Below are 27,427 nucleotides of genomic sequence, written 5' to 3'. Positions count from 1 at the left end.
ATGGTACTGTACTTCCTGTAATGTTGCAGCATATAGCTCAGAAACAATGTACAAAAAGGTGCCATGGTTATGACGCTGACTCCACATGATGCAGGAGCAGGGTTGAAATCTTCAACTGCCATTGAAATTTACATTCTTCATGTCTAATTGATGAAGGTGAATGCGACAAGGCATTTTTCATAAAGGCACAGCTGATTTCCGTCCTGCCCATTTCGAGCACATGCCCAAACTCTTTTGATCTCATCACCACAGATTCATTAAAATCTAATCTTCCTTCTCTCATTTAGTACCAATGTGTTGTAGGGTATACAGGCATATGAACTTTTGTCTTTTTTTGATCCAGCAAATCATCTCCTGATGTTCATTACACATATTTAGGAACATTCTGGACAACTTTACTAAACTACCATTGACTCATCTCATATTTAGTTCACAAGCTGTCAACTGAAATAAATGCAAGTGACAGATTTCAGCTGCTAAGTAGCTGTCATGGGAAAACTGAACACCATCTATTCTGATTTCAGGGTACATTGACCATAAGGTTTATGAACAAAAGCCACTAACTAAATTACAATCTACTATGCCTCATTTTTTGTGTTAGTAGATACGGCTCTTTCTGCATTGACTCAGGTAATAAATCTGACAAACTTATTAATGGGATATACTATAAATTTCCAAAATGGTATCACCAATAGTCTTCACTTGTTACTTTCCTTCCAAGTTCCATAATATGCTAGCTCATCACCATTCCTAATTCACCTATCCCATTCACATTTCATGATACCTAATGCAATCTGAAGAGCACAGATGGTTCAAATGGCTGTGAGCACTATGGGACTTAACAGCTATGGTCATCAGTCCCCTAGAACTTAGAACTACTTAAACCTAACTAACCTAAGGACATCACACAACACCCAGTCATCACGAGGCAGAGAAAATCCCTGACCCCACCGGGAATCGAACCCGGGAACCCAGGCGCGGAAAAGAGCAAAGATCCAGTTTAATTTTAAAGTAATTTTCTCCTCTGCCTTTGTTACCTGTAATACCATAAGAGATTCTCATTATGTGTCCCCATTTTCCTTTCAATTGTCATTCTAGTAGAGCAATCAATACAATCATGACATCTCAAAATAACTAGTCTACAGCCAACTCCAACATTTGACACCCATTAACTGGAACTTCATAAGGCATGGTCCTATTGGAGGTGGTACATCCTTGCCTTGGAACTGGCTTATCCAGCCAATATAGGAGGATGTACAGTTTAATTTGGACTCTAAACTACCATGCAATTTTGATTTTTTCACAAATATGAAAAATTGCTAGAGGTGGAAGAAGCGATAAGTGGAGCAACAATCTTGGAGACAACTGAAGATTGAACATCAAATCTTTGGATCTATAATCTGGCATTTACCCACTTTCCCAGAAAGCAACAATATTAAATACACTAAATTACGCAAAATATTTTCAGTATCTTGGAAAGAAAAGTGAGTTCATAAAATCTCTGAAATAAAACCGTCACATTAACAAAAACGATTAAAAAATTTGAAGCTCATTCAATATGAAAAGGTCTGTTATTTAAAAGTTACAACAACTTCAAAAACCAATGAAGTATTGTAGCGTCACAGCTATTACGTGATTGCAGATTTTTGCAGTAACTTTGTTACGTTATGGCAAGCTGGTTTGGGAGCCTGCAGTACAGTAGTGTTCAGTGGCGGCCGGCATGTGGCATACTGTATGTGTCATAGCCCCACCTGTCACTAAAGCTGACCATGAGAATGCTCACTGTGGCACATACTAAAAATCACTTATTCACCTCACCTAAGAAACTTAGTAACTATGTTAAATATTAGCTGTTTTATTTCAAATTTGGTACATGACCTTTTGTTATTCAGACGAGCTTTGCAACGAAATTTGATACCACTACATATAATAGTTTCAGAGATATAAAAAACCTATTAAAAAGTACTTAACCAACACTTAAGAAACTAAATTCAGACAGTAATAATAACAGTTTATATTTCTTTAGTTATTTGGAAACAGTAATAGCACTCTTAGTGTGGTGATTTATTTTATAAGGATTTTCAATTCTAAACTTTTTGATAATTTTTCATTCGTAATGGAAATAACAGTTTAAAAGATAATATTTATATTTTGTGTTAGGGTGAGAGTAAATGAGAGTGAATGTGAGTGTGTATGTGGGACATATGTCAAATTTCAATTCTATATTGTATTACACCTTACGTAACTAGCAAGTGTTACGCCACCAAAATGTCATGAAAAACTGTGAATCCCCCTAACTGGCAGATGATATATGTCTATGAGTGTTTGCTTTTGTAATAAGGCAACCAGAAAAGTAGTAAGAGGATAATCAGTTCTAAAGTATATTTCAAGTATAGTTTTCTCTTAGTTTTCATTTCGTTTGGTTCGGTGGAATATTTTGTTAATGTTTGCAGCATGAAATGACGTAGATGCATCTGCGAATGTTGACTGGAGTAAAGCAGATTGAGCTCGAACACGATCATGAAGGATTAATCTGATTGGCTGTTCGTTTTCATCAACCAATGAGAGTAAAGTCTTTCCTGCACATTGGGATGAGTTATATGCCCTGAAAGCAATGGGACTGAAGCAGTCGTGGACTAGCTGCCGGACGAGAAGGTCATGTTAGACGTGTCCGCAAAAATTATTTGTAAAATGAAGAAAAGACTGTTATATCACGTTCGGTTTGTATCGCCGTGCAAGCAGATGCAGCTACAGACAATTCTGTGAAGTTTGGGAGATTTTGGAGTGTTTGTTGTAGAGAAAAACTGCATGTGAAACTATCTGCCTTTGTAAATAATTCTGCGTGGTGTGTTCAGTATGCATTTACAGAACATTTTGGCGAGCATCTTCATTTGAAGAATCCACTAAAAATGACTGAGTGTGAAACTCATTTCGTAGCAGAGTATTGACTGTACTAATCTCGTAATATTTTGGGTTGGACTTACCACATTTCTGGCTGTCTTGCGTGCGACATAAGCTGCATGAACTAGTAGTGGATGTGTTATCAACGTAAATGTGGGCTTGTTGACACCATAGTTAAAAGACAATTAAAAAGAACATTAGTATCAATAAGCAGACATTTTCAATGCAGGAAGGAAGCATCCCCTTATGCCCGTTATTACTAGAGGTTTGCAGGTTTATTTTGTTATCTGAGTTACGGCGACTATGTAATCGTAAGTATGGACAATGGTTTTCTTCAATGCTGCTTTTAACATCATCTGTATACTGCCTACAAATGCAGAGCAACAGATGGTGAACAAATGCTATACTGAGGTAGGTGGACATTAATTTTGCAGGATGCTTTACTCAGTGCTAGCGATCAAGAGACGAAACCGCCCAGCCACAGTATCACTTAATTCAAATGTTTGTATAAGTTCAAATGAGCTAGAATTTTTAGTATTATGACCAAAACATTTACATCAAAGGTTTAAAGAAAATATCTCAGACTGATTTCTTGACTTGAGATAGCTGAGCAAGTAGGTACATTGGCAACACCTGTGCAGATACCAGCTGCATCAGTTAAAAGTGGATAGAGTGCAGTTTGAAAATCAAGAAAATGGTCAGATTGCGTGCAGTGACATGGAAATTAATTCACAAAACTTGCATCAAGAATTTTGTTGCTGTAAAACCAAACCGTGAATGTGGGTTTGCGATGTGTAACCTGTAAGCAATAGTTTTATTGAAACACTAAGCTAATTTCAAGGAGTGTGTCATGTAACCACTGAAAAAGACTCAAAAATACATGCAGACCCAGTGCAAAACCACAGTTTTAGTAAAAACAGGAGCACCCCTCAGTGAAGTGGTGGAAACAAAAATGAGAGCTATTGTGAGATAACTGGTGGAATAAATAACATCTAGAGAAATGAAGGTCACATTATCACATGAGTTTTAAAACGAGACAGAAAGAGAAAAAGTATGCAAATATTTTGTCATTAGTATTCCACTGCAAACTAAAACCGAATAAGCTGCAGAAGAGTTGGAAATTAAGGAGATGGAACCTGGACAAACTGAAAGAATGAGAGACTGTTGAGAGCTTCAGAGGGAGCATCATGCAATGCTAGACTGAACTGGAGAAAAGGAATACAATAGAAAATGAATAAGTAACTTTGAGAGATAAAATAAGCAAGGCTGTAGAGCATCACATAGGTAAGAATGCCAAGGTCTAGTAGAAATCCATGGAAAAACAAAGAAGATATTGTATTTAATTGATGAAAGGTGAAAATATAAATACGTAAAAATGAGCAAATGAAACAGACATAAGGGTATAAAGATGTCCAAAAAATGAGACAGAGAGAAAGTACAGCATGGTTAAGCAGGAATGGCTAGAGGGCAAATGCAAGCCTATAGACGCATGCATAACTAGGGGAAAAATTGATGCTACCTATAGGAACATTAAAGAAACTTTTGGAGAAAAGAAAACCATCTCTATGAATATCAAGATCTCAGGTGGTAAACCAGTAATAAGCAAAGACCGGAAGGCTGAAGACTGGAAGAATATACAGAGGGCACAAATAAGGGTAAAAACTTAAGGTTGGTTGGTTGGTTGTTTGGGGAAGGAGACCAGACAGTGTGGTCATCGGTCTCATCGGATTAGGGAAGGATGGGGAAGGAAGTCGGCTGTGCCCTTTCAGAGGAACCATCCCGGCATTTGCCTGGAGTGATTTAGGGAAATCACGGAAAACCTAAATCAGGATGGCCGGACGCGGGATTGAACCGTCATCCTCCCGAATGCGAGTCCAGTGTAAAACTTAAGGAGAATGTTACAGAAAGAGAAGAGAAAGTAGGTGAAGATGAGATGGGAGATATGATACTGCAAGAAGAATTTGATAGAGCAAGATACTGATGATACTGAAAGACCTAAGTGGAAACAAGGCCCCTGGATAGACAACATTCTCGCAGAATTGTTGAGATCCTCAGGATAGCCAGCCATGACAAAATTATTCTACCTGGTGTGTAAGATGTACAAATCAGGCAAAATACTCTCGGATTTCACGAAGAATGTAACAATTCCAGTTCCAAAGCAGACAAGTGCTGACAGGTGTGAATACTACTGAACCATCAGTTTAATGCATCATTGATTCGGGATTGAACCGTCGTCCTCCCGAATGCGAGTCCAGTGTAAAACTTAAGGAGAATGTTACAGAAAGAGAAGAGGAAGTAGGTGAAGATGAGATGGGAGATATGATACTGCAAGAAGAATTTGATAGAGCAAGATACTGATGATACTGAAAGACCTAAGTGGAAACAAGGCCCCTGGATAGACGACATTCTCGCAGAATTGTTGAGATCCTCAGGATAGCCAGCCATGACAAAATTATTCTACCTGGTGTGTAAGATGTACAAAACAGGCAAAATACTCTCGGATTTCACGAAGAATGTAACAATTCCAGTTCCAAAGCAGACAAGTGCTGACAGGTGTGAATACTACTGAACCATCAGTTTAATACATCACGGTTGCAAAATACTGACATGAATTATTTATAGAAGAAATAGAAGAAGAGGAGTCTGAGTTCCAGAGAAATGTAGAAACACTTACGGCACTACTGATCCTGTGATTTATCTTACAAAATATATTGAAAAAAGGCAAACCTATCTTTATAACATTTGTAGATTTAGAATGAGCTTTTTATAATGTTGACTGGAGTACACTCTTTTTGAGAGAGGATAATGGTATTCAAACTGTACATTAAACAAACATTAAAGGAAACCAAAGAAAAATTTGGAGAAGGAATTAAATTTCAGGGAGAAAAAAATCAAAAGCTACTAAAAGCAGTAGATGAATTTTGCTATTTTGGCACTGAAAAAACTGATGATGGCCGAAGTACAGAGGGCATAAAATGTAGTCCAGCAATGACAAGAAAAGTGTTTCTGAAGAAGAGAAATTTGTTAATACCATATATAGATTGAAGGGCTGGGAAGTCTTTACTGAAGATATTTGCCTGGAGTGTAGCCTCATACGGAAATGGTATGTGGACAATAAGCAGTCCAGACAAGAAGATAACAGAAGCTTTTGAAATATGGTGCTATAGAAGACTGCTGAAGATTATGAACATACCAAATCAAATTGGGGAAAAAGTAAATGTATGGCATAATTTGACTCAAAGAAGGGACTGGTTTATAGGAAATAATCTGAGGCATCAAGAAACTGTCAGTTTAGTAATGGAAGTAAGTGAGGTGAGCAAAAACTGCAGAGGGAGACTAAAACTTGAATACAGTAAGCAGATTCACATTTATGTATGTTCTAGGGCTTGTGTAGAGATGAATAGGCTTGCACAGGATGGACTAGCATAGAGAGCTGCACCAAACAAGTCTTCAAACTGAACACCACAGCAAGAACAATGGAAACAACAACATTCAACACGGATATGAACAGATGGGGAAATTCTGTCCAAACCAGGAAATATTAGCAGAAAGCAGGAAATTTCAATAAATCTTTAGTATGTTTAGACACATTCTGAAGCAAGTAATGATGTGAAAGTTCATTTTACAAGGTATGCTCTCCATAGAAATACCTATGACAACTTGGAAATGTCAGGAGAGATATTAGAAGTAATAAGCAACATGTAAGTAGTTGAATACCACCATCTGGAAAGACACTATCTGAAGGAAAGGGATGCTTGGATACAACTGCCTGATCTTCTGAAACCTCAAACACAGACAAGCTGTGGAGAGGGAAATGTATTGCTACCAGGCACACCAGCATTGCCAACAAGGCCATAATGGGGACTGCCAATAGAAACCATGTGGGTGCCCAGAGGTAAAGGAAAAAGTAACATAGTAAACAGCAATACTGAGACTTGCAGTTGTAATCTAAGGATTTTGCATCAGAATCAAAAGATACAGAAATATTGTTACCTACTAATTTGCCAGACATATTCATTATGACAGGACACATTATTTAAAAAATTAAATAAAAGTTATAGTAGGCTATGAGTGAACATTACATTCCATTAAGTATTGATACATGGATGGTGGAGATATATGTAATCATTGGAATAAGGGATAGCTTTCCATGACCCATTACAAAATGATCTGCATTTTTTTTCTGAGGCAGCTGCAGGACAGGTAAAGGTTCAAGGGGGAAATACTTAGTAATAGGACTATGCAAATCTTCTAACAGTGACACATATAGTATTCTTGAGGAATTGGAAGCCATTTTGAACAAAGTAGTACAGGATTTCACTTGTATAGTTGTGGAGGGAGATACAAATATTAATATTTTAATGGAAAGTTTTATAAAAGGAGCTTTTGTGACCTGAACAGTTAATCTTAAACTACAATTAAACTACTCTAGAGCCACAGATGAAACACACACCCAAATAGATCACATGATCTAAAATACACTTTGGTGTAGACTCAGAGTGCAAATCATAAATAAAGCCATTCTGGCCATTATGGAGAAGAAACTGAAACATTGGAAAATGAGACAAGTTAGCGTATGGTAGTTGCAGAACTTTTTCAATGAAATTGTCAAATTCAAATGTACTGGATGAGCTACTAGAATCAAAACAGTAGGAATATGTATCCAGGGATGAGAGTATAGTTGCAAAGTGGAATTTTTTCTGCTCTGAATTATTATATAGAATTCAAAGCATCTCAGAAAAATAAATAATGACAAGACAAGACAAGAAGTGGACCACATTCTGATGGTCAAAGAAAAACTAAAATCAATGAAGGAGCAGTAGTATCACACAAGTAACCCAAAGGTTAGTTTTCTAGACTTGCAAGAACACAAAGAAAGCATATTAGAGACAAATATGGGAAGCTAAATATAAATACCTTAAAAGAAAACAGATAGATCAAAATATTACTAGGACTTGTTGGTCATGTATAAATGCTGAAGGAAAAAGTTCAACTTGCTAAGCAACTGAAAACACAGCAATAGAAAAAGAAGGGAAAAATGTGAAGACCTGCATGAAGTCCACAATATTTTTAATAAACACTATGTTTCAGTATTTGAGAAACTCAAAAAGCAAAATCCTACAAAAGGAGAGCCTAGGAAGATCACCTCAGCAGTAACTTATAGCTTATTCTTGCTTCCAACAAGTGAAACAGGAGTAAAAAAAAATACACTTAGTCAAAAAAAGGGGTCGTGTGGAATATGTACCAAGACAATTAAAGACAGTCCCCCATGTGTGATAAAATCACATACTATATTAATAAAGCTGTCAATGGAAGAAGGAATATCTCCAGCATGTTTAAAAACAAGTAAGATGGTTCATATACAGGGTATAACAGAACGATTTTTTCAAAATTTGGGAGACTGTAGATAATCAAATTTCAAACATTTTGATATATGGAATCTACAGTTAGTAATGTAAAATAAATGTTCTACAGCCATCACAGGGCTGTTGAAAATCCACACTCTTGCTGTATGAGAAGTTACCAGGTGAGGTCCTCAGTGAACATTTGAACTGGAATTATGGAAGATCACCATATTAGGCCACACCCACACATTTTACAAGATGGTGCACAGTACACGAACTTTCTGGACAATGCATTGCGTGAACTTCTGGAGCACATTCCCTTGAAGCTGTCCACTAGTTTATGGTTTCAGAATGATGGTGCACCAGTGTTCATCGATCATCAGGATAGGACACATCTCATAGACAACTTCAGGCAGAGACTAACTGAAAAGGGATGCCCAGTCTCTTGGTCTGTGCACTTCCCTGACCTCACCCCTCTTCACTTTTCAGTCTGGGGTTATGTAAAGTCCTTTCTGTACTCAACACCAACAGGAACAGTTTCTGAGCTAACTGAGTACATCTTCACAGCATTTGATACTATCAATGGGGAGGGCAGAATCTTACAGAGAATCAGATAAAATGTGGTTTGGGATTGCACATTATGTAATGAAGTTGATGGTCATCACAGTGAGGCAGTGAAGACACAAATTCAGTTTATAGTATTTGATTGTATTCTATTTTTCAATAAACATTTTCCAAACTTTACTTCCAATAAACATTTTCCAAACTACAGTATTTTGGTGTTTCATTTAGCCTAGCAAATGTGTAGAATGTGCATAGTTCTGTAAAAATTGTAATTCACATTTCCAGTTATAAGTTCCTTTAATGAAAACATTCAAAATTTCATCCTCTACAAGCTCTCAAATTTTTACAATGTCAGATTCCTACACTACACATATATATAAGGGCAGTAATAAAGAGGATCGTATAAACTACAGATCAATCACTATTAAATCTGTTTTATCCAGAGTCATGGAGATAGTCATAAAAGATAGAATAAGACATTTCATTGACAGAAACAAGATTTGCAAAAGGGGCAGCATGGATTTCGACGGTGCAAGTCAACTACAACACAATACTGAATTTTTTAAAATGTTGTATTAAGACACTAAACAAAACAAAAGTTTCTGCAGACTCTTACTCTGTCTTTCTATGGGTTTTGACTCTTTATCCCACAGTATTCTGTTAGAGAAACTTTAGAACTATGGAATAATGAGGAAATTATCTGCTGTAATAAAATAATTTTTTCGAAGAGGCTGTATTGTGTTGTAATAGAATATAAAACTGATAACAGTCATTTTCTCTGACTTCTAAGAAATTAAGTATAGCATACTGCAGGGATTGGTGCTGAGCCCATTACTGTTCGTTTCAAACATGAGTGACATGCCACTGTCAGTGCAATGCAAGATAATTATGTATGCTGATGACATGTCTACTGTAATGAATGGTAGCACTGTGGAATAACTAGCTGCAAAAATGTCATTTAAATAAAGAAATTATGAATATTTCAATGGGAATAACCTGTTTCTAAATGCCATAAGACAATGTACATCCACTTGACATCTAAAAACCAGCACCAGTTGTCAAAATCAACCAATGGCTAGACAACTTCTTATTGTTCTTACTCTTAGGTGTTACTGTTGGCCAATATATGAGATGGGAACCATATACAGAAAAATTGGCTACATAAAGCTGTAATGTATTTATAATTAGTGAAACGTTCACTACAGTCTATGAGAGTAAGATTACTGGAAGTGTTTATCTTGCCACACTTGTTGTGTATATTCTGATTTGGATGATGTGCTAATCATTTTGACAGACAGGATCTTCTTTATATACATATGAACCAATTATGTTCGTGAATGTAAACTGCAATGCATTATTAAATAGGAATGTGCATTGCTGTAATACAAGCACAAAAAATTATTAGCACACTGACGACAAACAAATACGACAAATAGATAAAGAGCAAGTAATTGCTGATTGAATTCTGTTCAACAAACTGCCTCAGTGGATTCAGATCATAAAGGAAGTGCAGGAGTTCACAAATAAACTGAAAAGTTTTATTTAGCAGTGTTAAAGAGTATTGAGAAAAATAGTATGATGGCTATATATTACCAAATAGCATACAATTTGTTTTTGTGTAAGAAGACTACTGCTGCTCAAGTACTTTTATCATATAGTGTATTCAAGACTCTTTCTGTTACATGCAAACAAAATTCTAATGATGTATACAGGTTATGTTCCGTGTATGATGTAGTGCAGTGAGGATGGTTTTTTTTTCTTTTGCGCATTTAATAAATTCTGCATATTATGTCTGCATATAGAAATATGCGCTTGTTTCTGCTTTTGTATTTTATGAAACATGTATGCATTGTACACATATTGCCTGACATTCACACAAAGTGAATTGTCTATAAATGAATAAATGAAATGAACTGAAAATGATACTGTATTTGCCTCACACTTTACAAAAGTTGTCATTTTCTCATTATCTGTACACAAACTACTGTGAAATACACAATACAGGTATAATTTTCAGATTTTATGGAAAACCACAGTCACCTCTTAGTGGGCAGCACACGCCTGGAATGAGTGTGCAAAATGAGGAAAGATATTGAAAAGTGTGACTGTTTCACCAGTCTATATATCATACACTGTCTTAAATCATGGGATTTCAAATCACTTTATTTTTATATTGACTTTATCTATTTATTTGGTTATTAAATAGATTAGAACTATATAACAATATAACTATAACAAAATGTTAACATACTAACCCTGTGTCGTGGTGATTCTTTCACAACAGTACCACTGTGAGACCATGTTACTGTTGGTCGGGGATCAGCTTGAATTCGACATTCAAACAGAAGCCGCTTCCCATCTTCTTCTTGTCGTATTGCAGGTTTCTTTGAAAAAGTTGGGGCAATGCCATCTATTTGCCTGAGAATCATAACATGAAAACTTGGCACCAGATCAGAAATATTTTATGATTTAGAGTAAGTCTAGAGTAAATAAATAAATAATTTGAGTGCTACACCAAGACGAACTTTTTATTGTCCTTTGGCATATACAGTTTGATGAAACACATCATAAAACATATAAACGGGAACATCTACCTTAAAAATGTTAATAATGAAATGACGCTGGTCATATTAAACTGATGTATTTGATTAGATAAGAAAACACACATTTTGCCTACATTTTACAACTGATTTATTTTTCACATTCTTGGTTTTGAGTTACAAATCCATTTTCTAGTGAAGCTTTTGGAATGTGGTGCTACAGAAGAATGTTGAAGATTAGCTATGTAGGCAGTATTATAATGAGGAGGTACTGAATCCAACTGAAGAGAAAAGAAATTCATGGCACAAGTTGGTTAATAGAAGGGATTGGTTGAAAGGACACAAACTGAAGCATAAGGACACCAAGGCTTGGTTGCAGTAAACAGGTTCAAGTACATGCATGCTGCAGTAGTTATGAAGAGATCAAGAGGTTTGAACAGGATGGAGTAGCATAGAGAGCTGCATCAAACCAGTCTTTGGACCGAAGACAACCACAACCACAACAAGAACAACAACAACAAAAATAACAACACAAAACAAAGATTTCACTAACACCAAACAAATTTAATGGTAACTGGTAAATGTCAAGATCTTATAATATAAATAAATTCATTAATTAAATGATAATATGAGACATTGATTGTGTAATATCTAATAGATTAAAAGGTTAAAAATGGCAACAGCTAAAATGTAGTTTCTTATTACACAATTGTAATCAACGTTTAAACAATACATGCAGCCTGCTAAAATACCAACAGGACTAATCAAAAATATGTAAGACTGCACTGAAAAAATCAACATTTAGTTGTAGTGGAATCCTCATAGTAACTGGCTGTGGAAAATACGTGTATATGTAACTATTATGCTCCAATAACCTGCCCAGCTAGCCGTGCGGTCTAATGCCCTGCTGAATGGGAAGGCGTGCCGGTCCCCGGCACGAATCTGCCCAGAGGATTAGTGTCATGGTCCGGTCTGCTGGCCAGCTTGTGGATGGTTTTTAAGGCAGTTTTCCATCTACCTCAGTGGATGTAGGCTGGTTCCCCTTACTCCACCTCAGTTACACTGTGTCGGTGACTGCTGCTCAAACACCATTTCTATGTACGCATACACCATCCTTACTCTACCACATAAACATTTGGGGTTGCACCTGTCTGGTATGGGATGTTCCCGGGGGGATCCACTGGGGGCCGAACCGCACAATAACCCTGACATACATACATGCTCCAATACCTGTACTCAGTGGTAACTGTGCAAGAATAGGATATGCACAACTTAGTTGTGTTGTAGCCTTCTTCCATTATATTTCTGGAGCTGTATTCAAATAGAATAATGCTTGCCCACATATTACATGGAATGTTGCAGGTTTATCTAATTGAACGTACATCTACATGCTATCTACCATCGAGATAGAATCTTTCAGCAGCTTGCTCATGGTTTTAGCTCTGTTTGTATCCTGTACACTTGAACATATGCCTAAGGAATTATGCTAGGAGTATGAGGTGATGTGATTGAAGGGATATAAGAAGGAGCAATTTGCCCTATACAATAACTGCTAAATGTTGACCTTTTGGTCTAAGTTATATCTGAAGGACTGAGCATTGTGTACAATGCACTTGTGATAAACACTTGCACAACATAGTGGTGTTTGCACTGTTGAAGTTGAGTATAGGAGGGAAACACAGGCTCCCACATAGTCTACTCCTCTCAAATAACACCAAGGAGGTTAAAATAATAGTGGTTAACCATTAATAATGTCGTATGCTGTCACCCCATCACACTACAGAGGACTGGAATTTTACCCACTATATTGGCGCAGATTTGTGATAAGAACTCTGATTGCAAAACTGTCTTCCCTTGTTGGCTAAATACTAATAATTAAAATATTTCTCAGAAAACAAATTTGAACCAGATGCTTATGGATCAAGCAAAACCACACAAGCATCCATTAGTGAACTGGTGGCATTCCTGGCCAGCACTTCAACCATTTCCGATAAAAAGAACTGAAAGGGAATATTCTAAAGTAATGTGTGAACATTGGCTCCTCCACCTTGATGCCCAATGGACTGTAATATCGCGCTGTTACTGAGAAAGGTGATACCAGAAGAATAGGTTAAAATCCCTATCCAGCCATCCAGATTCTGTGTTCTGTAGTTTGCCTGAATCACATTAACAGAACCAGAAGAATAGGTTAAAATCCCCATCCAGCCATGTAGATTTTGTGTTCTGTAGTTTGCCTGAATCACATTAACATGACTGTTCTAACGACGTCACAGTCGACTTCCTTTTCCATTCTTGTCCAATCCCAAACTGCACTTCGTTCCTAATTATCCCACTGCAAAATGCAGTGAACTTTCAGCAAATGATCTGGTAGTGTAATTTGCAGTTTTTTTCAGCTGCATTCAATCAGGGTAGGCCCTAACTTTTTACCAGTCACAGTATCTTTGTACCACTTAATACTTTTGTTTCAAGCGGTTGCTGCTTCACCTGCTTGGTTTATTTTGTACCAAATTAATAGTTTTATTACCTGCGTGCTGTCTAGTTGGTATTTCAGTTGTCTTTCCACCTTCTTATAACCTCTCAGGCGTGTGATTATCCTTTAATTGCATTGAATGTGAAGAGAGCTTCCAGTAACAGTAATTTAAGTTGAAAAATGCCAGATCTATAAAAATATCTTGATACTTCAAAGCAAACCTGAAATACTGAATTGACACTGTTGTTTTTACTTCTTATAAACATCTCATTTCCTGCCCAAGTGGCAGAAAATTTCTGTTACAATGATTTATAATATTGAATTAAATTTCAGAACAAAACTGTTCTCATTATTTCCCTGAAGAAATACTAGACATCAATTGTTGGAAATTGGAGACAGAGTCACTTTAATACCAATCAAGCTTTGCCGCAGACAGTAAGTTCGATTTCTTCGAATATGGTTGTTTGTACCGGTAGCTTCTTTGTGTGCAATGTTTTGGCGCTGTCCAGTATAACCACTGGGCTTGTGAATGTAGGTTCAGTTAACGGCACGTGTCTTCAGGGGCTTGCACACGTTGATATTTATTGACAATACCAGTTTGTCAAATGTTCAATATACTTTAGCAACCCACACACCATCACTATTATTGTTCGTTGGTAATGTAATTTTACAGGTTTAAGATACGCAAAAGAAAGTGTGTGCCGCAATTTTATAAGCTACAGAAAAAGAGGAAAATGACTGAAAATGAGGAGCGAATTGTCGAATGTTAATTTATTGACTAAAATCAGAATTACGGTCCCGAAATATTAACAAGCGCAGTCCACGAGAGATTAGGAATAACTTCGAGATTTCTAACGACAGGCAGATAATTCGAAAGCTTGAAGTTTTGTTCTGTAATATCTACAAACACAATTAGTAAAACTGCATGGAAACCTGTGAAGCAATTATATCTGCCTGGTAAGATATGTCAGGCAATTAACGCAAGTCATTTTTTCACGTTTTTTTGATAATTTGGCGAAATTAACATGCATTTTGCACACTTCTCACATGTTATTGCGGACATATGACGTATTTTTCGAAGTGGAAGGGTTTTTTCAAACTGGTGTGTAATTCACCGTAGGCCTATCATATTCAGATTAATAGCGATGACCATCCTAAAGTGGTATATAGAATGATTACCTTTGTATAGACCTACTAAAATTGCTTTGTGTTACAAGATTACCGTATTTTACGGACTGTAAAACGCTATGAACAATGACACGCACCTTAATTTTTACCCTATTTTTAAATAACATTTTTACCATTTTTCCTATTGGATTGCAAAGACATGCTAAAAAATCTTTGTTTATAAAATCGAACAGATCTTTAAAAAACCTGATAATCGTCATCTGAACCTTCTCTTCTTCTTCTTCTTCTTCTTCTTCTTCTTCTTCGTCGTCATCGTTGTCCACTTCATATATAAGTTGATCTTCATTCTCATGGAGAGCGTTACATACGCCGCACTTCTTGAAAGATTTAAGAATAATGTTGTCTCTCACTCTAGACCGCGAGTGTTTTATCCACTGACACACTTGTAGGTCGTTTTAAAGTTCCCTTCGGCGCGAATTCGTGTTGGATTTCATCCCTCACCCATTTGTTCCATTCCTCTCTCTTATACACTGTAAATGGTTTATTTACCGAGACATCAAGATGTGGCAATTGTAAAGTACGTCCTCCCAGAATCTCTGTATTTCCCTGCCTCAATTTCTCCTTCACAGAATTTGTCAAATGACTACGAAACTGATCTAGTACAAGAAGAGAACTCGTCTTCAATATAGCACCTTTCCTTCTCTCCCACACTCCGTTAATCCATAATTTCATTCCAGCCTCGTCCATCCAACCCTTGCCATGTATGTGAACAACAAATGGCGGTAGACCTACTTCAGAATGTTTTGGGACTGTTTTGTGCTTGAAAACCATCACTGGATTAAGTTCAGTACCGTCAGCACAACATGAAAGGACAACGAGGTAGTGCATTTTTTCGTGTCCATTTGTTTTTATAGTTAGTCTCAGCACCTTCATAGCAACAGTTCTGTTACTCTGCACATCAAATGTCAGAGGAGTTTCGTCCATATTCGCTATTTGGCTTAGTTCCGTAGTGGTTTTCTTTCGATGCTGGGAAGATAATATTTTCTCTTCATACTCTTGTGGCACTTTCTGAGATGTTTTGGTTTTGGTTTGTATGCTAAGTTAACGATGCTTCATAAACGTGTAGCATCCCACCCTTAAACTCTTTTAAGCTCCACTGTAGCGCTAGCTTACGAGTGTGTATTTTAATCATTAACTAATTTTATTAATATCAATGCCACTTTGACGGTGTCTTTGAATCCATTTCAATATGTCATCTTCTAGTTTTGGCCATTTTGGATCCAGGCCAGTATTTTTGCACATTTAGTCTTCCTCATTTTTTTCAGTTCTTCTTTACTAGCCCCCAATCCCGAATGGTTTTTTCTGTTGTTGGAGAGCCGAAATGCCGCTCAGCTGCTCTGTTTCCGTGTTCTCCTGCATATGCTATTACTATCAATTTACAGCCCGCATCATATGAATACCACTTATTTTTTCCATTGCGAAACTAGCTACTAGCAATAATATTGCGCTGTTACCGATAACACAAATCAATTTCAAGTTCACTGGCACCCTAGACAGCAATGACGCATCATGGGCTAGACAGTGTTATGGGTCTGTGTTGGTGGGGCAGGAGAGAGAGACAGTGTTAGCAAACTTGTGAATCACCGCAACTCATGTTCGTCGGTTCGGGTACTGTTGTTGCCAGTTGAATCCAATGTTGCCAGACAGAGATAGGTTTCTCGTGGTATCGAATGTATGGCCATTTTTAAGCCTGGCGGGAATTTCACATCAAACACTGGGCATTTTTATACACTACTGGCCATTAAAATTGCTACACCACGAAGATGACGTGCTACAGACGCGAAATTTAACCGACGGGAAGAAGATGCTGTGATATGCAAAGGATTAGCTTTTCAGAGCATTCACACAAGGTTGGCGCCGATGGGGACACCTACAACGTGCTGACATGAGGAAAGTTTCCAACCGATTTCTCATACACAAACAGCAATTGACCGGCGTTGCCTGGTTCAAATGGTTCAAATGGCTCTGAGCACTATGGGACTAAACATCTGTGGTCATCAGTCCCCTAGAACTTAGAACTACTTAAACCTAAATAACCTAAGGACATCACACACATCCATGCCCGAGGCAGGATTCGAACCTGCGACCGTAGCAGTCGCGCGGTTCCGGACTGAGCGCCTAGAACCGCTAGACCACCAAGGCCGGCGGCGTTGCCTGGTGAAACGTTGTTGTGATGCCTCGTGTAAGGAGGAGAATTGCGTACCATCACGTTTCCGACTTTGATAAAGGTCGGATTGTAGCCTATCGCGATTGCGGTTTATCGTATCGCGACATTGCTGCTCGCGTTGGTCGAGACCCAATGACTGTTAGAATATGGAATCGGTGGGTTCAGGAGGGTAATACGGAACGCCGTGCTGGATCCCAACGTCCTCGTATCACTAGCAATCGAGATGACAGGCATCTTATCCGCATGGCCGTTACGGATCGTGCAGCCACGTCTCGATCCCTGAGTCAACAGATGGGGACGTTTGCAAGACAACAACCATCTGCACGAACAGTTCGACGACGTTTGCAGCAGCATGGACTCAGCTCGGAGACCATGGTTGCGGTTACCCTTCACGCTGCATGACCGACAGGAGCGCATGCGATGGTGTACTCAACGACGAACCTGGTTGCACGAATGGCAAAACGTCATTTATTCGGATGAATCCAGGTTCTGTTTACAGCATCATGATGGTCGCATCCGTATTTGGCGACATCGCGGTGAACGCAGATTGGAAGCGTGTATTCGTCATCGCCATACTGGCGTATCACCCGGCGTGATGGTATGGGGTGCCATTGGTTACACGTCTCGGTCACCTCTTGATCGCATTGACGGCACTTTGAACAGTGGACGTTACATTTCAGATGTGTTACGACCCGTGGCTCTACCCTTCATTCGATCCCTGCGAAACCCTACATTTCAGCAGGATAATGCACGACCGCATGTTGCAGGTCCTGTACGGGCCTTTCTGGATACATCAAATGTTCGACTGCTGCCCTGGCCAGCACATTCTCCAGATCTCTCAGCAATTGAAAACGTCTGGTCAACGGTGGTCGACCAACTGGCTCTTCACAATACGCCAGTCACTACTCTCGATGAGCTGTGGTGTCGTGTTTAAGCTATATGGGCAGCTGTACCTGTACACGCCATCCAAGCTCTGTTTGACTCAATGCCCAGAAGTGGTTGTTCTGTGCACTGATTTCTCAGGATCTATGCACCCAAATTGCGTGAAAATGTAATCACATGTCAGTTCTAGTACCAATGAATACCCGTTTATCATCTGCATTTCTTCTTGGTGTAGCAATTTTAATGGCCATTAGTGTATTTATTCCGAGTATGAGAAACACCTAAATTTTGGATGTAATTTTTCGAAGGAAAAAGTGCGTCTTATAATCCGTAAAATACAGCAGTACTTGAAAAATTGAACCTACGCACAATGGCGAACTGAAAACATGGAGCTGGTTCATGAAGCTCTGTCGAACATCTGAGTGGAGAATATTGTCAAACCGTCAATACTTGACCTCACACGTTTAGTATGTATTGACAATACTGAGAATATTTTGTGAGCTATCAATATTCCTCGTCAATATTTCTAGTATAGGAATTACATCAATACGCACCCTCAGTAACAATACTGACCGTTTGACAATCTTATTGAACGAATAAAGGGCTCCTTTATGTGCGATCGATTATGTCAATATAGCACGGCTAAAAGACAAAGAACTTACAATTCAAGCAGTTACTGGGAGGAGCAGTATTGTTTTGTCGTATTCGCGTGCTTATTATGAAACGGTAGTGTCCTGTTCACAAGAAAAGTAATGTAGAACATCATTTTTTCGACAAATCACATGAACTTTGCTGTTCTGCTAATTCTGAATTACGAAAACGTGAAGTTAGAGACTTAAAATCCAAATTAGCTCAGCTCAGCAAAATAGTAACGTGACAACAGCATCTTACAAAATCTGTTGTGTTTCAGTGCAACGAAGGGGGGGGGGGGGGGGGGGGGGAAATTCAGTGACGGAGAAGTAGTTACAGAAGCAATGGTCAGTACCCTGGAATTAAAGGACATCTGTTGTCTCAACTAATTGTTGCTAGATTCTTGAACGGATTTCTAAAAATTTAGAATCTTAATTATATCAGGATCTGCGATACTGTGAATATTTTTCGCTTCGGTTTGATGAAAGCAGTGATATCTCCGATATTGGAGAGTAGTCTTTATTTATTAGAATGGTCTTTCATGGTTTTACGATTAAGGAGGAGTTTGAAAAACGTACTTGTGGAGAAGACATATTTAATGAAATCCTGAAATCAACAGGTAGCAACGTTCCACACTCTTAACTTGTTGCTATAACGACAACTGTAGCACCTGATTTATTTCCAGTCTTAGTGGGGGAAAACTGGGGAACGATTCTGCATTCTTCTGTACGAGATAAGAGATTTTCTGAAACTATTTTCTGCGCAGTACTGTCGAGAAGTTGACGAGATATCACGGCTCCTAGATTTAGGTTTCTTGACAGATACACCTCAAAATTAAATTAAATAACCCTCCAATTGCAAGGGAAAAATCGCAGCATTTCAGCCATGACAAGTACAGTAAATGCTTTCCAGAGGAGGAAACTAAAATTATAGAGTGTGCATTTAAAAAGAAACTCTCTATCACACTTTCCAGCTTGAATTACATCACAGAAACCGTAAATGTCGTAAATGTCTTTTGCCAAGCATCTTGAAATCCCAGTCAAAGTATTTAGTAACACGTTTAGCCAGTTTTCAACACCTGAACCAGTGATTATGTTTACCAGCAATCCATTCGTTTCAGTTGACATTACTGAACGGGGAGGCAGGATATGTGAGATTTTCGGAAATTACACTCTTGAAGAAATGTAAACGGAAGTTTTAAATATTCAAGAAGACATATCTTAGAAATCATGTTTCGCAACTTCAAGCAATTTGTCGACTCTGGTGGACAGGAATAAATGTCCCATGGCCATTAGTGTTTGCTGTAAAAACATGTTCTTGTTTTCTCTCTACATACTGTAACTTTGCGAAGTGACATTTTCATCTGCGAACATTATCAAGAATAAATACCGATCAAGTCTGACAGGTTCACATGCAGATGATGCATTGATAATGGCTTGTTCCAGACTTTTCTGAACTTAAGAGAACATGCAGTGCCAAATTTCACATTAATTGTGTAAGTCGTAAATCGAAGCAATTTTAATTATAGTTCTTTCAAATACTTTTGGAGATTTAGCAGTAATAGTAGTAGTTGTTGTTGTAGTACTAAACTAGTGATCGTGATGGCGGCGGCCACATCACCTTATGCATGAGTTAAATGTGCTCGAGCACATATTAAAGTTGGACAGCTATGCCGCATAGCAACGCTAGTAAAGGTAGGAACTTCAGACATACAGTACTCGCAAAAATATGGGGCGAATTTGATCCTAACCGTAATTGTAGAAGGTTCCCTCATGATTATATGTGCATGCATGTAAAAAATATACATACATAAAATCAGATGGATCCTATAAAAGGAAAAACTTTGTGGCCCTATGTGTAAGTTAAAATTTACTCCAAGTTCCTATCTTCATTCATATAGAAGATATAGCCTTGTAAAATCGGATGAATCTTGAAACACCATGCATATTTCGCACATCCCGATACCTGTTTATACAGCCGACAACGAAATCATTTTATCAGCACACAGAATAGTGAACACCAAAAACATGCTTTAAAAGACGCCACGCGAAATTACTACTATATTTTCTGGTTGTATACGTCACCATAATAACTTCCAGTAGACGAGTAAAAACAAATTTTCTACCGACACACAAAGTGCAGGCCAGTTAACACAAATTTTATTTCTTTTAAGATTCTTTTTTGTTAACTATTAGTGGAGTCTACTTTTTAAGTCAAACAAAATAATGTGTTTAAGAAAGGTGGCTGAACAACCAGTATTATTATTTTCAAAAAGCTGTTTGTTTTTAGTTTAATCTTTCCATCCCACTGTCAAGAGTTTAAAAGAGGTCATAGGAAACGACCGTTTAGAATTTCAAGTCAAGTCATCTAGGACAAAAGCTGAAAGAACATTTTAGTCATACTCGTACAATAATGAGTAGAAAGATGACTGGAAAGCCTGAAGAAAGGTAAGAAACTCATAATACAGTTTACGGTACCAGTATCGAAGGATAGTTCGCTTGATGAGAAAGACTGCAAGGATGATCTTTTCAGGCCCTAAGGTCAAACTCTGATACATAACCCAAAGATATCATGGGTGAAAAACTGATCACGACAGGCTGATGGTTCCCTCAACGACGACAGTGAGAAATTATGACGAAAGATGAAACCTAAGCGAATATTTTTCCCTAAAAGCCGAGATATGGGCTATAAGCAGATAACGAATAACTTTACATTTTGCAAAACCCATCAGAAAGACGGGCGATCCTCACTGCTGGCGTCTGTTGGAGTTACTTATGAAAATGAAGTTTTCACTTTCTTCGAGTCCTACGGGAAACAGCTATAGCAGCTCATCTGAGACCAGACATTGTGGTAAAAGAGAACATTTTAATTAACTAGATACATATAGGGCATACAATAATGCAGATAGTACATGGAATGGAATATATTTTATATGTTTACTACAGTAACATGAATAAGGTTCGTCTAAATCCGTTTATGTGAAGTTATGAGAAATCGAGTATTTTCAATCTGAAACCTCCGCCACACGATGCTATTCTCTCATTGGTCTATCACGTTCCTACCGTTGCCGCCCGTGCTATACTTGAATCCCGAGAGTCTCGTTCTTACAATCACCCAATCCGTCAGACGCGCTAGTCTGTTACATTACGGCTGCTTCAGTTGCAATTGCGAAACTTGAGATTTAGAGCGTAATGAAATTAATTTACGGAAATATAAGGAAATTCTGTGTTACATCTGTACAGTTGTGAGAAAGAACCTTCTCCACCACAGTTCTGATCACTATATTTCGGTAGAAGTTGAAATCTTCATGTGGATTGCAGCTACTGCCAACCTTTGCTTATCTACCGTAATTCTGCAAGTACCGCAAAACCTAATTCATGCCATCTTGCATTTTTGGATTAAAGAATCGTATATTAATAAATTCTAAATTACCGTACTTTAAATGCATTAACTATACAAGGCGGTCAAAAACAATCTGAAAAGCTAGTAAGGGTGTTGCAGGGTAGGTTGTGCCGAGAAATAACTGTTAAGAAAAAAATTCGATACTTTGCGCCGTGCCCGAGTTAATTAGCATTGAAGTTAGCCGATCATGTCGCTGCGCGAGCCAATTCATTCAGCCCGCCAGATACATCTAGAGTTATTTGGTCTCATAGCGTAGACCTCAGCCTTTGGCTCGGGTTCTGTCCTTACTACCGCGCCACATCCAGTTTTTGTATAGCTCTCTTGTTCGATTTTAGAAAAACCAAACGAAGTACACGTTTGGGCAGCCCTGGCGGGCCGCTGGAAGCGACTATCTGAGGGTGGGAGAGGGGCAAAGGGGTGTACTTACCCCCTGCTAGAATCTGCGTACAGGCTTTCAATTCATTACAGATTTCTCACAAATCACTCTATATCTCAGATCTTTACGGTTGACACGTTGTACACGGGAAAGTATGGTGATTTCTAAGTGTGGCGTCGGTTTCTGCGCTGTTGTGCAGTCAAGACGGGTCACAGTCTTACAGAGCAGCACTGAAACGGCGCACTTAATATTTTCTCTGTCGCCTCCTTGTACAACCCTTTTGGAGCTGCAGGAAAGGACTTGTGCAACGCAGTGATTCGCGGATTCCCGGCACATAATATGGCAGTAGTATACATGACCGTCATCCGTCCCCGATTACCACAACGACACCCGCTCTCCTTGCTGTACAAGGGAATCACAACAACAGTTTACCGTTTGTCTGTGGGTAAAGAAGCCAGGTGATGGCTTTCTGATTCTACATACAGTTTTACACGGCAGAAAAATTTTAGTAGACTCTGAAGGACGTGGCGATGCTATGCTCTATGTTTGTTCACCTGTGCTTTATCGATGGATTCGAATTTACCAGTCGCAAAACGAAAATACCCTTTTCTGTGCTAGAAGAGAGGAACACAATATGTGAATTTTCAAGGTCGAAACACCACGCTCTATGGGGTGCAACATAGCGTCATATGGCTATGAGCTCTACACTCCTATTGCTATAGATGCACAATAATGCAATAAACTGAGCAGCTGAGGACTGCACTGGTTCAGTTTTAGGTTATTAAAAGTCAGTTCTTCTAGCAAAGTCGATGCTGCTTTTGAAAGATTTCCTACATTCATCTATTGGTATTATTCTGAGTTACAATTTATGTAGCGTTCCAAACACGCTCTGTTCAGCTGTAGTCATGTGAGTCCACATTGCAATATAGATTCCATGAAAGTACACTACTGGCCATTAAAATTGGTACACCAAGAAGAAATGCAGACGATAAACGGGTATTCATTGGACAAATATATTATACTAGAACTGACATGTGATTACATTTTCACGCAATTTGGGTGCATAGATCCTGAGAAATCAGTACCCCAGGACAACCATCTCTGGCCGTAATAACGGCTTGATACGCCTTGGCATTGAGTCAAACAGATCTTGGATAGCGTGTACAGGTACAGCTGCCCATGCAGCTTCAACACGATACCACAGTTCATCAAGAGTAGTGACTGTCGTATTGCGACGAGCCAGTTGCTCGGCCACCATTGTCCAGACGTTTTCAATTGCTGAGAGATCTGGAGAATGTGCTGGCCAGGGCAGCAGTCGAACATTTGATGTATCCAGAAAGGCCCGTACAGGACCTGCAACATGCGGTCGTGCATTATCCTGCTGAAATGTAGGGTTTCGCAGGGATCGAATGAAGGGTAGAGCCACGAGTCGTAACACATCTGAAATGTAACGTCCACTGTTCAAAGTGCCGTCAATGCGAACAAGAGGTGACCGAGACGTGTAACAAATGGCACCCCATACCATCACGCTAGGTGATACGCCAGTATGGCGATGACGAATACACGCTTCCAATGTGCGTTCATCGCGATGTCGCCAAACATGGATGCGACCATCATGATGCTGTTACGAGAACCTGGATTCATCCGAAAAAAAAAGACGTTTTGCCATTCGTGCACCCAGGTTCGTCGTTGTGTACACATCGCAAGCGCTCCTGTCTGTGATGCACCGTCAAGGGTAACCGCAGCCATAGTCTCCGAGCTGATAGTTCATGTTGCTGCAAACGTCGTCGAACTGTTCGTGCAGACGGTTGTTGTCTTACAAACGTCGCCATCTGTTGACTCAGGGATCGAGACGTTGCTGCACGATCAGATACAGCCATGCGGATAAGATGCCTGTCATCTCGACTGCTAGTGATACGAGGCCGTTGGGATCCAACACGGCGTTCCGTATTACCCTCCTGAACCCACCGATTCCATATTCTGCTAACAGTCATTGGATCTCGACCAACGCGAGCAGCAATGTCGCGATACGATAAACCGCAATCGCGATAGGCTACAATCCGACCTTTATCAAAGTCGGAAACGTGATGGTACGCATTTCTCCTCTTTACACGAGGCATCACAACAACGTTCCACCAGGCAACGCCGGTCAACTTCTGTTTGTGTATGAGAAATCGTTTGGAAACTTTCCTCATGTCAGCACGTTGTAGGTGTCGCCACCGGCGCCAACTTTGTGTGAATGCTCTGAAAAGCTAATCATTTGCATTTCATAGCATCTTCTTCCTGTCGGTTAAATTTCGCGTCTGTAGCACGTCATCTACGTAGTGTAGCAATTTTAATGGCCAGTAGTGTAATTCAAATCAGTCTATTAACATGATCAGATATGAAGTTTTTCAACGAAATGAAGTCTCAAAGTTAAATAAGCGTTTTTTTAAATTTATTCCCCGTTTCTCCACTTTGATGAGCATTAATATGGCATTTTAGTGAGACATTTTTGTCGATATACAACAGTATTTTTTCAGTTGTCCTATTTTCTACCTCATAGTTTTAATTTTCGGTTTCAACCTAATATGCAGCGGCGTCAACTAATAAAATACCGCCAGTGTCGAACTTCCTGCCAGTGGTGACTGACTACTTGGCTGTGCCTGAGGAGGAGCAGCACTCGTCCAAAGGCTCGTAGATATTTAACTACTTGGCATGGCTGCGAGCTCGAGAATATTTAATACATTTCTTTTACGGATATTTTCCAGCTTTAGTTCATAACTCGTTGGATATTCTGAATTTAATCATATGAGGATATAATTTGAAATCATAGGGTGGCATTCACATTCATATTAAAAATTTAATTTGGTATTTAACATCGGGTCTTGTCTTAGATTACAACAAAGTATTAACGAAAATGAGCAGTGACTCTGTACAGGGCCAATCTTCTGTCTATAAAACAAAATAAAAATTGAAGAAATTTACTTAACCCTGAAGGCATTCAAACAAGAAAAAAAATATGTCAAATTACTGGGATTGCATGTAGATCAAAAACTTCCGTGGGATATATACACAAATTACCTATGTTGCAAACTTGCTCGTACTCTCTTCCTACTGCACAAGCTGAGAAATGTTATTCATGAATTTCAGCATACTTTTATTACGAGGTGCATTCAAGTTCTAAGGCCTCCGATTTTTTTTCTAATTAACTACTCACCCGAAATCGATGAAACTGGCGTTACTTCTCGACGTAATCGCCCTGCAGACGTACACATTTTTCACAACGCTGACGCCATGATTCCATGGCAGCGGCGAAGGCTTCTTTAGGAGTCTGTTTTGACCACTGGAAAATCGCTGAGGCAATAGCAGCATGGCTGGTGAATGTGCGGCCACGGAGAGTGTCTTTCATTGTTGGAAAAAGCCAAAAGTCACTAGGAGCCAGGTCAGGTGAGTAGGGAGCATGAGGAATCACTTCAAAGTTGTTATCACGAAGAAACTGTTGCGTAACGTTAGCTCGATGTGCAGGTGCGTTGTCTTGCTGAAACAGCACACGCGCAGCCCTTCCCGGACGTTTTTGTTGCAGTGCAGGAAGGAATTTGTTCTTCAAAACATTTTCGTAGAATGCACCTGTTACCGTAGTGCCCTTTCGAACGCAATGGGTAAGGATTACGCCCTTGCTGTCCCAGAACATGGACACCATCATTTTTTCAGCACTGGCGGTTACCGAAATTTTTTTGGTGGCGGTGAATCTGTGTGCTTCCATTGAGCTGACTGGCGCTTTGTTTCTGGATTGAAAAATGGCATCCACGTCTCATCCATTGTCACAACCGACGAAAAGAAAGTCCCATTCATGCTGTCGTTGCGCATCAACATTGCTTGGCAACATGCCACACGGGCAGCCATGTGGTCGTCCGTCAGCATTCGTGGTACCCACCAGGATGACACTTTCCGCATTTTCAGGTCGTCATGCAGAATTGTGTGCACAGAGCCCACAGAAATGCCAACTCTGGAGGCGATCTGTTCAACAGTCATTCGGCGATCCCCCAAAACAATTCTCTCCACTTTCTCGATCATGTCGTTAGACCGGCTTGTGTGAGCCCGAGGTTGTTTCGGTTTGTTGTCACACGATGTTCTGCCTTCATTAAACTGTCGCACCCACGAACGCACTTTCGACACATCCATAACTCCATCACCACATGTCTCCTTCAACTGTCGATGAATTTCAATTGGTTTCACACCACGCAAATTCAGAAAACGAATGATTGCACACTGTTCAAGTAAGGAAAACGTCGCCTTTTTAAGTATTTAAAACAGTTCTCATTCTCGCCGCTGGCAGTAAAATTCCATCTGCCGTACGGTGCTGCCATCTCTGGGACGTATTGACAATGAACGCGGCCTCATTTTAAAACAATGCGCATGTTTCTATCTCTTTCCAGTCCAGAGAAAAAAAAATCGGAGGCCTTAGAACTTGAATGCACCTCGTATTTTCAGTCACAACCACAGTATTGAGTACAACTTTGGGGTGGCTCAGTGGGTTCAAGTACCGTATTCATATGGCAGAAGAAAGCAATTAGATATCCACTGGGGTGACAAAAGTCATGGGATACCTCCTAATATCATGTCGGGCTTCCTCTTTCCCGGTGTAGTGCAGCAACTCGACATGGAATGGACTCAACAAGTCATTGAAGTCCCTTCCAGAAATATTGAACCATGCTGCCTCTATAGACGCCCATAACTGTGAAAGTTTTGCCGGTGCAGGATTTTGTGCACGATCTGACTTCACGATCATGCCACATAAAGGTTCAATGGGATTCATGTCAGGTGTCCTGGGAGGCCAAATCATTCGCTCGAACTGTCCAGAGCATTCTGACACGGCGCACTGTCATCCATAAAAATTCCACCATTGTTTGGAAACATGAATGGCTGCAAATGGTCTCCAAATAGTCGAACATAATCACTTCCAGTCAATAATGGGTTCAG

At 39.2% G+C, this 27,427-nt stretch overlaps 1 protein-coding gene across 2 annotated transcripts in view; it reads right to left on the bottom strand.

Moving 5' to 3' along the window:
• The window catches only part of LOC124721414 (muscle M-line assembly protein unc-89-like), a 171,703-nt gene that overhangs the window by 80,576 nt on the left and 63,700 nt on the right, over nt 1–27,427 (bottom strand). For both annotated transcript variants that reach the window (XM_047246380.1, XM_047246381.1), the window contains exon 4: nt 11,066–11,228. In XM_047246380.1, the coding sequence (XP_047102336.1) occupies nt 11,066–11,228 (163 nt within the window). The remainder of the gene's footprint in view (nt 1–11,065; nt 11,229–27,427) is intronic.

Source organism: Schistocerca piceifrons, chromosome X (genome assembly GCF_021461385.2).
Source record: "Schistocerca piceifrons isolate TAMUIC-IGC-003096 chromosome X, iqSchPice1.1, whole genome shotgun sequence".
NCBI classification, from domain to species: domain Eukaryota; kingdom Metazoa; phylum Arthropoda; class Insecta; order Orthoptera; family Acrididae; genus Schistocerca; species Schistocerca piceifrons.
Note: the sequence above shows the minus strand (reverse complement) of the source record. Positions and strands in the feature narration are given on the sequence as shown.